At 40.0% G+C, this 18964-nt stretch overlaps 3 protein-coding genes across 3 annotated transcripts; all 3 read left to right on the forward strand.

The window, feature by feature from the left end:
* Positions 1-13667: 13667 nt before the first annotated feature.
* LOC145009301 (uncharacterized) lies at positions 13668-15106 on the forward strand. The gene is made up of 4 exons (XM_078968003.1): positions 13668-14245; positions 14557-14626; positions 14725-14816; positions 14887-15106. Exons 1-3 carry the CDS (start codon positions 13871-13873, stop codon positions 14781-14783), a joined length of 504 nt encoding a protein of 167 aa, XP_078824129.1. The 5' UTR covers positions 13668-13870; the 3' UTR covers positions 14784-14816; positions 14887-15106.
* A 336-nt stretch (positions 15107-15442) lies between these two features.
* LOC145009302 (copper transport protein ATX1-like) lies at positions 15443-16327 on the forward strand. Its single transcript, XM_078968004.1, has 3 exons — positions 15443-15832; positions 15907-15982; positions 16067-16327. The coding sequence occupies exons 1-3, from the start codon at positions 15824-15826 to the stop codon at positions 16207-16209; spliced, it is 228 nt and encodes a 75-aa protein (XP_078824130.1). The 5' UTR covers positions 15443-15823; the 3' UTR covers positions 16210-16327.
* A 1008-nt stretch (positions 16328-17335) lies between these two features.
* LOC145009300 (PRA1 family protein B3-like) lies at positions 17336-18462 on the forward strand. Its single transcript, XM_078968002.1, has one exon. The coding sequence runs from the start codon at positions 17557-17559 to the stop codon at positions 18190-18192; it is 636 nt and encodes a 211-aa protein (XP_078824128.1). The 5' UTR covers positions 17336-17556; the 3' UTR covers positions 18193-18462.
* Positions 18463-18964: the final 502 nt, after the last annotated feature.

An 18964-nucleotide genomic window follows, 5' to 3' on the forward strand; every position in this document is an offset into this window, starting at 1 on the left:
TTCTGATCAAGTGAGTGTGTGGTTACTTTTTTCTAACGCATAAATATGAAGTATTTTATACGAAATACGTATTATGTGTATATTTTGTTGTTATATGCGTGAATATATATTCACTTTCTTCTATCTCATAGATACGATTTATTCTCTATGAAATACGTGTTATGTGTATGTGTCTCATCTGTTGTTTTGAAATATGTATTGAATGAGAATGCTATACAGGTTTTAAACTATGTATAAAAATATATATTTTTTTATATACTAATATGTCGGGTAGAACATGGGTAGATAGTTGACATGTGATAAAAAGATGAGAGGCCTCGATGTTGTTTTTGATTCAGTCATCTAGCGGGGTTTAGATGACGACCACAGACTTTTCTAGACAGTCTTGTGGAACGCTAGTAGGTTCGTCACCTGTAGGTGTTAATGAACTTGGGTGCTCATTCGTTGTACTCCATCCCCCTCATGGTTGCCTTATTTGACATATATTGCCGGGAAACCCCCGAATGCATGTGTTCTCGCCCCGATGAAATATTCTAAGACTAGGTCCCTTGTGTTAGTTGTTTTAGGGATGTAAAGTGAGAATAACGGGAATGGATAATTGGGTTATTGTTGGTTGGTGGAATTAAATATAATTATTTATTGTGGGTTGAAAACCTTATATGCTCACCAGGCTCCCAAGCCTGACCCACTCAGTTTTATTTGTATTACAGGAAGTGGCGCAAGGGCATAAAGGATGAATCATCAATTTGTTTTGTTTACAAGTCTGTATATGTATATATTTGTTGAATGACTTGTAATGTCATCGTTTATGCTTTATGGTCTGCATCGGAACATGACATCCCGAGTTTTGATAATATAATGAAAATACATTTCTTTTATGAAATGCTTTGGTAAATATTATTTTATCATACTTTGTTTTTGGGAACAAATTCCACAACTCTTTCAAATCAAAAGGATTTAATATGAAATTATTCTAAAAGCATAAATGAAAATCGGTCTTTTCTGGCCGAGATTTTGGAGATGTCACAGTGTGATGCGCTGCGATCGAGCCGACTCCTTTCCTTGAAAGCAAAATACCTAAAACCAAAACTGAAAACTGTAAGCATGAAGCTTAGTGAGTTCCCCAGATACCACCTACCATACAAACCAACTGATCCATACATGCCATACATAGCCAAGAACCATTCATAACCAACATTTCCATAATCAAGTAAGGTGCTATGTGTCAAACATAGTCTTGCTAAGGTGCTATGTTCCAAACACAGCCTTGCCATTATGCCACGGGCCGCACGTGGTCTTCCTAGCCAAGCCTGGGGCCACTCCCTAGGTCTTACAGACAAGTGCCAAGGGCCACCCCCGGGTCTTTCATGAAAGCATCACAAAGATAACTATACATACTACTCTATTGGGCTAATCAACATATAGTGTGCCAGGAGCCACCTCCTGGTCTTTCATGTATAATAGCATATAGTGCGCTAAGAGCCACCTCCTGGTCTTTCATACATATTGCCTAGGGCTAATGTGACAACCCGATATTTCGAGACAATGTAATGTAAAACCAATCAAATTTAGGTCAAAATATAACTTTCCTAAAATCTTATTTGGGTTAAATAAAGTATTAGGAATCGTATCAAGGTTTTCGTACATATAAAGAACCCTAAAATCCGAGTTATAACGAAGAAGTTATGACCAACCGAAGATTCTCGGCAAAACCGGCAACACCGATTAAACGAAAAACACGAAGTTTCAATACAATAGTTTTTAGCCTTAAGTATCTAAATGAAAGTTATAGATAACCTCAAACCATGAGCGTACATAAAAAGAACGTCCAAATCTGACTTCGTATGAGAAAGTTATGATTTTTCCAAGATTCGGGTATAGCAGTAGACAGCTAAAAACTCGAAATAGAGTTCGAGATACTTTTGACCAAAACAACCTAAATGAGAATCTAAGGTCTCAACATTAGTAGCACAACGGCGAAAAGTCTAACGAAAACGGACACCGGATGAAGAAGTTATGGATTTTTAACGAAATTTTCGTGTCCCGGCCCGTTAAAAATAAATAATTAAAAATAAATTCAAAATTAGCCAATGAAGTCTAAAAGAGAGTTGTAGATCATATTTTTAGCTACGTGTGCATATAAAGAACGTCGAAAACGGAGGTCGTACGCGAAAGTTATGGATTTTACAAGTTCGGGGTCCAAAATCCGAGGCTGTCAGGCCTCTCCACGACGTGGCACTGTTTTGTTGCGACTCGGCAAGTGAATGAGGGCGTCCAATCAATGGAAGAGGATAGAATTGCTCCCCACGACGTGGCCAACCCTATCCACGACGTGGCACTCAAAAATACCCCCTATAAATAGAACTCTTGGGGTGCCGGATTTAGGTGCTCCATTCTTCTCTTTCTCGCGCCGAAACTCTGCGTTTAAGCCCCCGAGACCCTCCCAAAGCCCCGATTGTTCACCTTCAAGTCCTGAAGGAAGGTTTTGTGTTCCCGAGATTCCTGAGATTCCCGAGAATCCCGAGATTTTCCCGCGTTTTCAACTCTTCCTGTCGAAGTTCTGCTCGATTCTTCTCTCGACTACTTCAAATCGACCACTTCAATCAAGTGAGTTCATACCCCTTAATTAATGTTTTAAACTACTTTTAAATGTTTAATGGGGGGGGATACAAGTAGAATCATGCTAGTATTATATCAATCACATGCGATTAATAAGTAGAATTACGCTAGTTATTACATCAATCACATGTGATTAATATACAGCATTCAAAAGATTTGGCTACGCATTAGCCGTTTTACCAAACAGTTTCCTTCAAATAACTTTTTATAAACATTTTATATGTTTTAAACTCCTTTTTTACACTGTACAACTTACTCCGTACATTACCTTTCAAACTTATTTACAACTGTGTTTCAATCAAATGTTTCTTTATACTCAAAACTGTTTTATCATACTTATGCCTTCAAATTGTTTTATAAATCGACATCAAGTCGATCTTTTCTTAAAATAATATTATTGTTTCAAATGTCTTACAAAATTTATGTATGCTTTTATATTATAAATTGCATGCCTCTATATGTATAGTTATATAAGAAATGTTTAAAAGACTTAGGAAGGCTATCCACCCTATTTCCTTTTCGCGCCTTGAGATGTGGTCTGGTGGGATATTGGGTATTCGTCTGAAAGTCGTTTAAATATTAGTTATATATCATGTGTACATATATAGTCATATTCCAGTTCATCCCATGCCCTTAGTTAGTAAGGGTATACATCCATGACCATACGTACCAGTTAGACTGCTAGTAAAACTACCATATGGGTAGTTTAGGAAGATACTAGAACCGTTACTAGAACGCGATATCATACAATGAGTCAGTTCATTCATGAGTCAATACTTTCTAGAACATTACATATACAACCATACTAGGACGAGAACATATACAACTATACTAGAACGAGAAACATTACCCTTACATTAATACGTTAACAATTGTGATCCACTGTATCGGAGCATGCCTTAAATGTCATGGCCCGAGTTGTAGCCAGAATTCTCTTGGAGGGAGAGCGTTGAGTTTGCGTATAGATCTATACTGGATTGACAATCCTACACCTTGCTGCTAGCTACAGTTGGACCTGCAGGTCTGCGGGTGCCAAACGTCATTCCGTTATTACGACCGTTCTTTATGTCGTTGTTATCAGTCGATAGTATGGTGCAATTATCACATTATACCTTAATATAAATCCGATTTAAGGTAGTTAGTACAGCAGTAGTTCCTATAATACAAAACTACAGTACTACAATGATTTACCCATTACATTTTTAGCGATAACCTCACTTAAACTTTAAATGTACAAACTATATTTTTGGATGATGATAGTTACACTTGGGAAATTACACACATTTAAATCAAACGAGCATACAAAACAGTTAAGCCTTGGTAGAAGGCTACTTTAATAGAAAATATAGGTTTTTCTGAGAGATTCAAACTTTTCAAATTCTTACAATACATAGACTTACAAATTCTTACATACAAATTAAGACACTAAATACTTATGATCTCACCAGCTTCAAAGCTGATACTCGCTTTCAAAATTACTTGTATCCTCAGGTCATCATAGACAGGTACCGATACAAGGAGAAAGGAAGATGGAGCTTGTTCAAGACTTATCTTTCATTTTGATTTAGGCTTTAGTGTTTATCAAAATTTGACAGAATACAATTGTATAATAATTATTTTATTAATGCAATGGATGATGTTGTTGTTTGTTTACTACTTTACATTGTTGTTGATATTATACATGACGTCCTCCGCCCCAGAACGTTTCCGCCGTTCTCGGTTTTGGGGTGTGACAGCTAACCCCCGGGTCTTCCTACCACACATAATAACATACCGTGTGCCAGGAGCCGCCTCCTGGTCTTTCATGCATAATGCCTAGGGCTAACCCCCGGGTCTTCTTTTCATACATAAACTAAATGGGCCGGAATTGGTGCCTTAGACCAATACAAACAGTGAGGAGACTCACCTCGTACTGGTTGAACTTTGTTGATGATCCTCTGGCTGCTGACCGATAACTCTCTGAGCCAATGCTCCACTAGCTCCACCAGCTACTAATATTAACATAACACTTAGTTCCAAACTGAGCTCTGGAAGCCAAGCTAAATCAACTCCGGTCAAAGTCAAAGCCCTGGTCAAAGTCAACCTTCCAGTTGACTCGACTCGCCGAGTCAACTCATAGACTCGCCGAGTTCTTAAACTCAGACACTCTCAACATACTACTCAACTCGCTGAGTCACCCTGAGACTCGTCGAGTTCAACGATCTCTGAGCCCCATCCTGTCCAACTCACTGAGTCACCATTCAACTCACTGATCTGAGCTTTAACCAGAAGGGGTTAGTGTCTCGCGAGTCCATGGCAATCTTCAACAGACTCGCCGAGTCCATGGCAATCTTCAACAAACTCGCCGAGTTGTTCTTCCAACTCGTTGAGTCCATGCCCACCTTCATCCAACTCGCCGAGTTCACCCATGTGACTCGCCGAGTCGCTCCAGTTCTTAATCCATATAGTGGCTTTTCGAGCCATACATGGGCTCCAACTCATAGATCCACTCTTCCCAAGTCTATTCCTCACATAAAGTTGCAAACTTTACGTGAAACCAAAGAGTTATAGCCCTAAAACACTCTAGGGCTAGGGTTTGTGACAAAGGGGCTTCACCAACAACTTATTGACTTCAGCTTTAAGACATTCTGGACCATTACAACCGTAGATCTAAAGTAGCAACCTCAGATCTAAGTCTGAAACCCGAAATAGATCTCAATCTTACCAAAATAGCCCCAAAATTTCATTCAAGAATAGATTTAATTGTAATAAAGCTAAAGCAACAACTTAATACCTCAAAGATGGCTTCCCACTGAAGAATAATCCAACTCTCTACAAAGCCCCTTACCCCTTATCTAATCTTTAATTTGCTCCCAAGGACTCTCACTCACGATTTAGGGTTTCTGGATCTTAAAAGGGGAGTAGAGAGGCTAGGGAAGGGATGTGATGTTCTTTAAATAGGGCACAACCCCCATGATTAGGGTTTTCCTCAACCAGACCAGACTCACCGAGTCCACTAGCCGACTCTCTGAGTTGGCCACTTAGGTGCTGTTTGTTTTTTCTAAGCGAAAATTCATGAAGTCTGCAGACCACCTCTGCAATCCTCTGTAGCATAAGAGGTGGAACAAACGGTTGCAGCCTATAATAAGAAGCATGTTTGTTTTTTAACATCTGCAAACTGCTGTAGTAAACTAAAATTTAAATAAACTGAAAATAGTTCTCAACACTGAAATTTAATAAGTTCAATTTTAAAATATTGAAATAATAATAACAAGAACATGTAAAAAAACAAAAATATAAAACTTTAAAAAAAAAAAAACTTAAAAAATGTAAAAGAAGATAATAGTTTTATTTTAGAAAAAAAACTAATTTTAAAAGACATTAAAAAAGAAAATAATAAAAAAAAAATTTAAGAAAGTATTGCAAACGTTGTCTACAAAGTTCGTAAAAAATTACACGCGTTAAAAAAGATTTAACTGAAATTGAAAATATTATTAATAAAATTAAAAAAAAAAATTAAAATCAACTTAAAAAAATCATGGAAATTATAAAAATAAATTGTATCACATCCGTAAATTTAACATTTAAGAAAATCAAAGTTTAAAAAAAAATTAAAAAAAGTTATACAAAAATTCTTAAAAAAACACTTAGAAAAAATGAAAGTTGAAGAGGTTAGAAGAGGCAAGTCAAGTGCTGCGCCACGCAGCACATGCACAAAGGTTTTGCAGTCTGAAGTCTTCCAAAAAACAAACTGCCGCGAGAGGGAAAGTGTTGCGCATGTGCTGCGCCGCGCAGCAATAAGTGGTTTGAAGAGGTTTTTATAGAAAAACAAACAGCACCTTACTCTTCGACCCGGATCTCGCTCGGACTCGTCGAGTTCCACCCTGGACTCGACGAGTTGACCCCCTTGACTTAGGGTCTTTCCTTTCCTTTCTTGGTCTTCCTGATTATGGGTGTTACAACTCTCCCCCACTTAAACTAAACTTCATCCTCGAAGTTCCACGGCCAACTACCTTACCATCTGGTCACCATTTTACCACTAGGTACACCGTCCGCCCATCCGATCCAAAACTTGAAGATGTCGCCTTCAGAATAACTCGTTTCCTTAATACCCTTGAGTACAACACTTTTATCCAACCGAAAATGATATTGGTACTCCTGTTACACTTACCCTTGATTCGCAAGGGGTTTACCCTTTTTGCCCTACACTGTTACTGGCCTTTCTAAGGTGCTTTCCACAAGCAACAACCTTCCCAATTTCCTCCGAGGACCGATCCTCTGCTAAAACCGCAATCCCGGACATTCCCAGTGTCGGCCATCATACCAATACTCACAGAATAACCCCCATGCAATGCCCCAATACTGAAGGCTCCACCCAATCATGACAATTTCGAAAATCCTTCGGGTAGCAGATCCCTCTCTGCTACGTTTAGGGCTCAGTCGAGAATGGTGCTACCGAGCCAAATCCTTTACCCTGAGATCATTTGATCCCACGATGAGTAACTTAGCATTATTCGATCAATTAATGGCTTTTCGCTGCTAATCCTTTACCATCATTCCTGCCTGAAGTCTTGATGACTCCCATTCGCCTACCAGATGAACCAAGAGCGTCCTGGTCCCAACTGATCTACCATTTCCTAGAATACCGGTTTTCCCCATGCTACCTCGGAGGTATGGGCCCCTTCGCCCACACTCCGCGAACCAAACTACTAATGAATGCCATAGCTTACCCGCAGTCTTATGCCACTCCCGGTCTCCAATGACCTACCGCCTTCCGGTCCCATTCCCAATGTGACCCACTCCTATTCGAGCGGCCGCCCCATACTAAAATTAACTATCTGAAAAACCCTGCCAGTGAATCACACGTCTGATACATTCGCACTAGCGAATAGGGACTGAGGAATGCTACGGGCCACCCACATAGTCTTACAAAACTTCAGTGATGCTAGCCATCTAAAGCTACAGGCCACCCCGCAGTCTTGCTATACCAGTGCTACGGGCCACCCGCAGTCTTACTAAACTAGTGCTACTGGCCACACCGCAGTCTTACTATACCAGTGTTACGGGCCACACCGCAGTCTTACTAAACTAGTGATACGGGCCACACCACAGTCTTACTATACCAGTGCTACGGGCCACATCGCAGTCTTACTAAACCAATGCTATGGGCCCCACCGCAGTCTTACTAAACTAATGCTACAGGCCACACCGCAGTCTTACCACACTCCTCTTACTATCTGACCATTGGTGAATGCTACAGCCATCTGGTAGTCTGACAACACCTTTCCACACCGACTGGCTGCCAGTGGATGCTACGACTAACCCATAGTCGATCATATCAGCACAATCTAGTACCACTGAGCTGTACGCATGTCCTATCTGAAACTCCTAACCGATTCTTCTGCAATCGGTTATCGGGCAAACCGAGAATGCGATCTCAAAATTGGCAGGTTTTATGAACTTCCAGTTCACACTTTCCTCAATTCACACAGCTACCCGGGCCGTCTTCCTTCCCGATAGGAGAGCAAAACTTATCCCAGTTCCAAAACCATTGCTGCTCCCATAACATGATTGCTTCTTCCCCACTTAGCTTCGGCTAAGTCTTTACTGCAAGCGAAAAGCCCGAGGATTTCCATTCCTTCCTCCCTTGCACAATAGGCATGATAACTACCGTCGCCTTGATGTCGCTAGCGATCCACCACTAGCCCATTCCAAATATCGTACGATTACCAAATACTAGATGAACACCTCCTACATCCCGATACTGATAATCCCCTGGGCTCCAACTAATGACCTTAAGTTCCGAATAACTAATGCTCAGAGCAACTCCATCAGTTATAGACCACTTCCCTTGATGCTTCCCAAAGCTATCCCAAGTACCAAGACCAGAGCCACCAAACCCTGATAATGGTGGAGGGCTACTCCCTGTACTCTGCCCATCGTCCTCCATGCAACACTCCTGAACTGCTTTTGGTCATAATCGAGATAATACTGGACATTTCGAACCCGAGGTGAGAAATGACCCTGCACTAGCTACTAATAGTTCCTGGTATGCAATTGGCATAAGACAATTCTGCAACATTCCCTGCTGTGATCTAGATCTCCCTCATTTGTCGCTGCAAAGCCCTACCCTCTCACCCATCCGCAATCCTCGAAGTTGTTGAGGGCAGACGCACTCCCTACTCCTCCCTTCGCCTTCGGACAGTCGGCCTTCTTGTGACCCACCTGATTGCAGTGAAAACATAATGGGCTTGCCCCGTGTGGGAAGTCCTTGCTGACGTGACCATCACTGCCACACTTGTAGCAGCCTAAACTCCTGAAACGACAAACTCCCTCGTGCCATTTCCCGCATGTGTTGCACTGACTTCGGCCCTGCCGGTCTACTATCCGCTGATCTGAAGTATTGGGTCTCTTCTCGGTACGCTCCAAAGTATACATCTGATCCGACTTCCTCTTCACAATGTGCTCCAAATCAATCTCCCGTTCCTGCGCCCTGGCAATCATAGAGTCCAAGGTCGGGCATGCCGAGAAGCTCATGCTCCCGAATATCCGCTCTCAACATGTCATGATAGCGGGTCCTCTGTATCTCATCATCCCCTGTATACAGAGGCACCAATAAGGCCCTCTCCCGAAACTTGGTGGTAATCTCCGCCACTGACTCTGTCGTCTGTCTTATGTCTAGGAACTCTCTGGCCAACTGCTGAAGCTCCACCGTCGGTGCAAACTACGCCCTAAACCTGGTCACAAAGTCGGGCCAGGTCATAGCCTCAATGGCTGAGGCTCCCAAGGAATCACCAACTGACTCCCATCAGTCTCTAGCTCTGTCTCTCAAACATCCTGCCGCAAAGCGGACCTTCGACCCCTCCGGGCAGAAGCTCTTCACCTGCGCAGACTCGATGTATGCGATCTATCTCCTAGCAACAATAGGGTTCATCACCCCGTGAAAATCCAGCGCACCACTCCCTCTGAAGTCCTTGGAGGACAGTGTGCGCGTACTCGCCTGGCCAGATGCCAAATCGCTCCTGAAAGCTCGGAGGCGATCCTCCATCAGCTCAATGATCCCTTCCTTGATCAACCTGAAGATAACCGGCATTGCATCAAGGATGCCTCTCGTGATCTCGGATGCGATAAACTCGCGTAACCCATCATCCACATGCTCGAACCCTGCACCCGAGCCCAATCCTGACCCAGATCCTGAACCCCCTGATCCATGTCGCATGACCACCATTCTGAAAATGAACAAACAGTTGTCAAGGTCCCATATACTTTCTTAGAAGTCTCACATGCTTCCCAAGATTCCTGGTTCCATCTTGGCCCTCCTTGACTCGAGTATGAATCCTCTGCTTCCAGTAGTACGAGCCCATACTACCTTCCACATATATCCGTACTTTCCTCAAGGTTTGCTTCAACTTCACCAACTCCCTTTCACTACTACTAACACTGCTCCCAACACTACTCTCATCCTAGGCTTGCCCTAGGGAAACCTCTTACTCAACTCAAACCAGTCCTCAGCTGGTGAAGGCCTCCTTGTGATGCCAATTAGCCATCACCTGAATACCATCACATGTGACGAGGCTTAGATAATCCTTCGAGTAGAAGACTCGTCCCTATAACGGTTAGACTCAGACGAGAGCTGCGCAATAGGGCCAAATCCAGCACTCTGAGATTATTCAACCCTGATCACATGTGACGTGACGTATTCACCTAATCGCTAACTCCCATCACTCGGAATCCCACAATGCACAAAGCAAGCAGCATTCAGACAAGGGAAAAATCTAACCATAACATACTCATCAATCATAATCTCATATCAAGAATCTGCACTAACATACGACATAAGCTCATAAACTTAGGCATAACCTAAATAGGCTATCCTACAACTGTCTAATCAGCACTATCATGCAGCTCAAGCACATATAACAAGCACATAAGGCATCCTCCCTAGATCCTTAGCCCTAATCTATCATATAGTTTTCATAATCATATCATATTACAACATATCACAACATGTATGGGTATCTTGGGAAAACTTACTTGAACTCGGCTGATTGCACCCATCACACACCTTGTTCTTTTCAAAATTTTGTTCTCTTTTCAAATTCTTTTCCAACTCATTTTTTTTATAAAAATGGTTTTCCTTTTGAAAACTTTTATACCAAGCCCTTAGTTTGAGTTCAGACACGCCTAAGAGTATGTCCAAATCCCTCAAACCAAGGCTCTGATACCAACATGAAACATCCCAAAATTTAAGGCTAAAAATTTCATTTTTAAATAAGATATTACATAAAACCATCAGTACCAAAAGCATTCATTATAATATCTCATAACAAACCAAGTTGTCAGCAATCGAAACATATTATCATAAAACCATATCAGAGTGTAATCCTAAAGATCTCATGTGCGGAAAGCATAGTGTGATGCACTGCGATCGAGCCGACTCCTTTCCTTGAAAGAAAAATACCTGAAACCAAAACTGAAAACTGTAAGCATGAAGCTTAGTGAGTTCCCCAGATACCACCTACCATACAAACCAACTGATCCATACATGCCATACATAGCCAAGAACCATACATAACCAACATCTCCATAATCAAGTAAGCTGCTATGTGCCAAACATAGTCTTGCTAAGGTGCTATATGTGCCAAACATAGTCTTGCTATTATGCCACGGGCCACACGTGGTCTTTCTAGTGTAGCCTAGGGCCACTCCCTGGGTCTTACAGACAAGTGCCAAGGGTTACCCCGGGGCTTTCATGCAAGTATCATAAAGACAACTATACATACTACTCTATTGGGCTAATCAACATATAGCGTGCTAGGAGACACCTCCTGGTCTTTCATGTATAATAACATACAGTGCGCTAGGAGCCACCTCCTGGTCTTTCATACATATTGCCTAGGGCTAACCCCCGAGTCTTCCTACTACACATAATAACATACCAAGTTCCAGGAGCTGCCTCCTGGTCTTTCATGCATAATACCTAGGGCTAACCCCCGTGTCTTCTTATCATACATAAACTAAATGGGCTGGTATTGGTGCCTTAGACCCATACAAACAGTGAGGAGACTCACCTCACACTACTTGAACTTTGTTGATGATCCTCTGGCTGCTGACCGACAACTCTCTGAGCTGCTGCTCCATTCGCTCCACCAGCTACTAATATCAACATAACACTTAGTTCCAAATTGAGCTCTGGAAGCCAAGCTAAGTAAACTCCGTTCAAAGTCAACCTTCCAGTTGACTCAACTCGCCAAGTCAACTCATAGACTCATCGAGTTCTTAAACTTAGACAATCTCAACATACTACTCAACTCGCCGAGTCACCCCGAGACTCGTCGAGTTCAACGATCTCTGAGTCCCATCCTGTCCAACTCACTGAGTCACCATTCAACTCACTGATCTGAGCCTTAACCAGAAGGGGTTAGTGTCTCGCGACCTGACTCGCCGAGTCTAAGAATAGACTCGCCGAGTCCATGGCAATCTTCAACAGACTCGCCGAGTTGTTCTTCTAACTCGTCGAGTCCATGCCAACCTTCATCCAACTCATCGAGTTTACCTATGTGACTCGCCGAGTCGCTCCAGTTCTTAATCCATATAGTGGCTTTTCGAGCCATGAAGGGGCTCCAACTCATAGATCCACTGTTCCCAAGTCTATTCCTCATATAAAGTTGCAAACTTTACGTGAAATCAAAGAGTTATGGCCTTAAAACACTCTAGGGCTAGGGTTTGTGACAAAGGGGCTTCACCAACAACTTATTGACTTCAGCTTTAAGACATTTTGGACCATCACAACCCTAGATCTGAAGTAGCAACCTCAGATCTAAGTCCCAAACCCGAAATAGATCTCAATCTTACCAAAATAGCCCCAAAATCTCATTCAAGAATAGATTTAATTGTCATAAATCCAAAACAACAGCTTAATACCTCAAAGATGGCTTCCCACTGAAGAATAATCCAACTCTCTACAAAGCCCCTTGCTCCAAGCTTTTTGATCTTCAATCTCTCTTCACAAAATCCCTTATCTAATCTTCAATTTGCTCCCAAGGACTCTCACTCACGATTTAGGGTTTCTGGATCTCAAAAGGGGAGTAGAGAGGTTAGGGAAGGGATGTGATGTTCTTTAAATAGGACACAACCCCCAGGATTAGGGTTTTCCTCAACCAGACCAGACTCGCCGAGTCCACTAGCCGACTCGCCGAGTTGGCCACTTACTCTTCGACCCGGATCTCGCTCGGACTCGTTGAGTTCCACCCTGGACTCGATGAGTTGACCCCCTTGACTTAGGGTCTTTCCTTTCCTTTCTTGGTCTTCCTGATTATGGGTGTTACATGCATGATCTGTTGTACTCTATTAAGAAGCTTCACCGCATCCGATGCAAGGAAACCAAACGTATCAAATGAAAATGGTATGAACACGTGTTGATTTTCCATGCACGATTTCTCATTTTTGGTGACTTTGCCTGTAACTACTTTTAAAGCAGCTTGTCCCGCTGCGAACCCCCCAACCCTCAAGCCCACGAGAGGGGATACCCTTGTAAGGTCCATACACGTGTGTTATCCTCCGAGCCATCCAAAAATCAAAATGTCAGTTGGTCTGAGGGTTGACATTCATTCTGTCTGGTCAGTCAAGAAATTAACATGTGTCCTTTCTTAGCGGAAACCCAACACGCTTTAATATGTCAAACAAAATATCCATAACCATATTGTGCCTGTATTTGAACCACAAGGGTTCTTTACAGTGAACTACATGCTCTCCAAAAAAGTCTAAACATGCTTTGCGACACATCGGACATATCTCGTCAGCTGAGAATATGATAATCATGAGTTGATATTTGAGGATAGTATGATACTCCACGGGAGACATATATTGTCCAAATCCATGATACTCCACGGGAGACATATATTATCCAAATCCATCTATAGGGATTGCTAGAAAAAAAATCTTGAGCATGTGGTGCACGTAAGCAAAAAAACCCGCTTTCTGCTAATCCATCATGTCGAGGGTTAATACATCACAAAATAAATAAATAAATAACCCAGCGTGATCTAAAGCTAAAATACGTTGCTCTCTCCGATTATTGACCCGGGTAAAACATAAAATAATATCGTCGAAATGGTCTTCTAAACGTCTACCCAGCCATGGATCTCAGATAACAAAACGAATAAGGGAAAGGGAGAAATTTGTCGGAAAGGGTTCACGAATCTCATTTGCAAAATCTACTCTGGAAAATTGGAAAACAAATTCTTTGAAGTCAATTTCTTATTTTTCGTTTATGGGAAAACCGGTTCCATCTTCATCAAGGTTTCAAGATTTCGCCAGGATTATAACATCCGATAGGATCCAACAACAATCCAAACGAGGCCCTAAACTTGTTTCTAACAAGACCCGGGTTGTGCCTCCTCCGGAACCCGCGAAACCGAAGGGGATTCGGATTGTTCAATCGGAGAGGCAACAACAGAGAATAAAGATAATGGAGGAGAATTCGTCGATGAACCGCCGGATTCCGCTGGGGGAGGTAGTGTTGGAGTGCTCAAGACGGTGGTTCCAGGACGCCCTTAAGGAAGCAAAAGCCGGTGACACCGGCATGCAGGTGTTGGTGGGTCAGATGTATTGCAGTGGTTACGGTGTGGTTAAAAATGCACAGAAGGTGTTCGACCATTTTCCTCCCTTAATTCTTTCCTTCACTTTTCTCATAATTGGACTTTATTTTGCCAAGCCCTTTTTTCCCCAAACTAGAATCTCATCTAACACAACACCATTAAAGAGAATAACCTAACTATCATCTCTTTATTTCTAAAATCTTTATGAATCCCATTGATCAAGACTGCATTTTATTAGAAAAAAAAAATCACAGTGTTTGATACATTATCTTTTGAAGGCCACTGTAACTTGTATACATTTCCATGAATCTTTATTAATCTTTGGAAAATAAATTAGTTTTGATGATTTGTATGTCAGGGACAAGCTTGGATTAGTAGGGCTTCCAGGAGTCGAAGCTCTGTATGGAAAGTTGGTGATAAACACCCAGGTGCTTACTGCTTAATGCCTATACTTTTTTTTTTTTTTTTCCTATTTCTTATTGATGTTATCAAATGTCAATACCCTTTATGCTAATGTTTTTGATAGGTTACAATGCTAGTGACTCGGATACCGATGAGGAGAAAGATGAAGGAGAACAACACTAAATGTGTTATGTTCATCAAATTGATCATAACAAAGTGAGTTGCATTATTGTCCAATTCTATTGTTATTGATTTGTTTTTGTAATGTTGATGGTGTCTTCTGCAGTGAAATTATGGGGTCAACACGCTGGTCAACAAGTCTTGTCATGCCTTTTCTATTCCTTTTCCCCTTTTCCTATAGGGTTCAATGTATGAGTAAGAAAATAGTTCCAGAATGTAGTATTTTGGGCTTAGTAATTTGAGAAAATTGCAGATTTTGCAAGTGAGGTGATACTTAATAGCATGGTCAAAAGAACTTGTTCATATTTCATTCATTTTTCTCTTAATGGTCTACTTTGTGATTGTGATTGGCATACTAGATTAACGGATATTTACTAAGGTGAGAATTACCTTGTTTGTAACAGCAATTTCGTTTTGGTGCTTGCATTTGTGTTACGTAAGGTTATTTTTTGTATGAGTTTATTTCAGAAAAGTTTAAGAAGGGGTTATGCATCTTGCTTTTTGAATAATTTTAGTCATGGAGTAGTACAAGATTTATATTCCTAGAATAATTTGAAAAATCTCTCCACTTTTCAAAGTGATTTATATTAAAATGAGTATTGAATCTAAAAGTTCCAACCGAAAATGAAATAATGGAAGTTGATTTTTTTTTTCAAACGATAGAGCTTATCTACTCTTAAACTACTTATAATTTCAAATATATTCCAAACTGACTAGAATAAGAAAGACATCATCTGAAACCATTAGGCTAGAAACACAAAGCTTGTTGGATGAGAAAGTGTATTGGTGTGGTATTGAATGAGAGTTAAATGCATGGTAAGTTTGAATTTTATAGAATCGAATTGAGATTAATTATTTGAGAATGATTGTTCTTTTTAATCATTAAGGAAAGCCCACGAATTCTGTAATTTGTGTCCATCTAACACCTTTAACACACATCACGAGGTACCTTTACCAAAGTTGCTTCTTTAATTCACACCGAATCCAATTCCAACCTCAAATCTTCAGATTTCTAAATCCAGAAGACCCTTCAACCAAATCAAATGGGAAACGTGAGTAATCATTTTTCACTTACATGATTACATCATAAACGTATGATGACTGTTGCTAATGTTTCATGAATCAGGTAGTACAATTGAAGGTAGGTTTACACTGTGAAGATTGCATCAAGATGATCTTAAAAGCCATCAAGAAGATCGAAGGTAAAACAATTAACATAATCAATTATCATCATTGTTGCTTCTGTGTGAGATAGATTTATAGAGATTAATGTTCTGATTGAACAGATATCGAGACATATGATGTTGATACAGGACTGAACAAGGTGACTGTTACAGGAAACGTGACAAGCCAACAAGTCATCAAAGCTCTACACAAGATCGGGAAACAGGCTACTAACTGGGAACATGCTTCAACCACAAGCCACTAGATCCATCTTCTCAAGCATACTGTTCTATTAAGCTCATCGTTTAAGGTTTTTGATTGATTTTCAAACTTCATATATAATCTCTTATTATCTACTTCTGTTTAATCTATTATATTATACATGCAACGATCGATCATACCATGTTTTCACAATGATAAAATCTAGAGGATCATACCATGTTGTCACATAACAAAATTTGTTATGCTAAAGGGTGAGATGCTGAAATTAAAATGAAGTTAATATTAAATAATATGACAAGTGTTCCAATCATCAAAGGCTACAATGGTCATCAAACCCTCCCTTAAAGATTGATGAGCATGTAAATAATACCAGCTCCAACATATAAAGGAGGCTGACATAGACCGCATTATTGTTAAAATGGCAGATAATATTGCTAACATGGCAAAATCGTGTTCTGAAATTATCATGAATTTCAAATATGTTATTCGAGTTCAAAACTCATTTCGGAATCATGCATTTAAAAATAAATAAATTGGTAAAACTTTAATATGATGGATATAGAGCGATAAAATTTAATGATAATTTTTTAATGGTATATTATGAAATACTAGTTGTGAAACTTATGTATTAAATTGGTTAATTTTTTTTAAAAAAAAGTTAAATATAAATGTTAAAATATTTGAGAAGTTTGAATTTATAATAAAATAAAATAAAATTATTATAATGAAAATGTTTTTTATCTTTTAAATTTAAACAAATAATTTAAATAAATAATTTTGAGAAATTTGAAATTAAAAGGTAAGTTTATTAATAAAATTGATATTTATTTATTATTATTACATTAAAATGTTATAATGTTATGTAAAATTTAATAAAATAGAAAAACTAATAAAATAACACGTGGAAAAAAATTAATTCAAAATAATATTCGGTAAATTGAATCAGAGTGATAAATAGCAAAAAAATAACTTCATTTATTAGAGTAATATGTTTTTTATTTGTTTTCATTTTGAAATTTAATATAAATAGCAAAAAAAATAACTTCATTTATTAGAGTAATATGTTTTTTATTTGTTTTCATTTTGAAATTTAATATGATAGGAATCATTTAGAAAAATGATTTCACAATTTGGAACAAAATCTATTACAAAGTTAATGTTCATTTTATCACACCTATCAAATGGGGACCATATTGTTTTGTGATTATTCCAAAAATATAAGAGTCGAAGGTTAAGTCTTGACACTAAATAAAAGATCAGGGGTACAGTAGTAACTGAAAAAACCGCAACAGTTCTTATTAGGTCTTAACGACATTCTCTATCGGAGGTGAAACCCCTAATCCCGCCGATTAGCTCCCCCTCCTCTGCGCCAAACGACCGCCGTGACACGATGGCAGCACCGCCATCATCCATCTCAATCTCCACCACCACTACCCAACCAAACACAGTCTCCACCTCCGCTCTCCGCTCTTTCTTCTCCCGCTTGTCCTCCTCCCTCCGTCAATCCTTCTCCCAACGCCGCCCATGGTACGAACTCATCGATCGCTCCACACTCTCTCGTCCGGAATCCTTCTCGGAAGCCACCTCACGCATCCGCAAAAACTTCTCTTACTTCCGTGTGAACTATACTGCCCTTCTCGCTTTTGTAATCGCCCTTTCTCTCCTCACCCATCCCTTCTCTCTCCTCGTCCTCCTCTGCCTCCTCGCCGCCTGGATATTCCTCTACCTTTTCCGCCCCTCGGATAACCCACTCGTCCTCTTCGGCCGCACCTTCTCCGACCGTGAAACCCTTGTGCTCTTGGTCCTTTTCTCGATTATTGTTGTCTTCTTAACGAACGTAGGGTCGCTCATGATCTCTGCCCTTCTGATCGGATTAGCAATTTTATGCGTCCATGGAGCATTTAAGGTGCCAGAAGACCTCTTCCTGGATGATCAAGAACCGCCTAATGCCGGATTCCTTTCTTTCCTCGGCGGAGCTGCTTCATCTGCTGCCGTTGCCGCTGCTCCCGCCGTCTCACGCGTTTGATAATAGAGTTTTGTTGCTCAGGTTTTAAGAATACCTAATTTTGAGTTTAATTGTTCTATTCACTGGTTAGACAGGCTATTGAGAGCCTATTAGATTAATTTTCAGAATTCTTTTAGGGTCTTTTTACCCACATTGAATGATTGATCTTCAAGATTAAATTCAATTTCAACTTGCAATCTTCAATTTCTATATTTTCATATGTTGCTTGAATTGCACCTATTTTCATTTTGATTATGCTGAAAAAACATGTGTTCTATTGCAATTCTTGTTACTCAATCAATTCGACTCTTTTTCTGTCTTATTGGGGTTGTTAAAAATTTGAGGTAGAACGTGAAAGTTCAATTTTTTTTTTTTGGTAGATTAAAAACAAGTATCATGTGATTTACTTCTAAAGATTTTGATCGTAGGAAGGATGATTATGGCGTTTGTTTGTATATTTTTAGGTTCCCTTCCCTAATCAATCATTTTTACTACTCATAAACTTGAATTTTAAAGATCGGGGAGTCTTGCATCCACCTAAATTGTGATTTCTAAAGCTAATAGGACACACATCATGATTCTAAACAAACGAGAAGTCTGAGTTCGTGTATTTAAACACGGAAACATAAATCTATAGATTTTTATATTTATTTATGTCAATAAAAAATGCACATAAGTAAGCTGCAAATTTCACGTATATATATGGTAAATGTTTAGGTTTCTAAATGCAGGGCCTTCAGTTTTCGGCCTTAAGTTTTTTGCCTTAGGCTGTAGTCTTCCGGCCCATGGGCAT

This window comes from Lactuca saligna, chromosome 8 (genome assembly GCF_052625555.1).
Source record: "Lactuca saligna cultivar CGN05327 chromosome 8, ASM5262555v1, whole genome shotgun sequence".
Classification (NCBI taxonomy): Eukaryota; Viridiplantae; Streptophyta; class Magnoliopsida; order Asterales; family Asteraceae; genus Lactuca; species Lactuca saligna.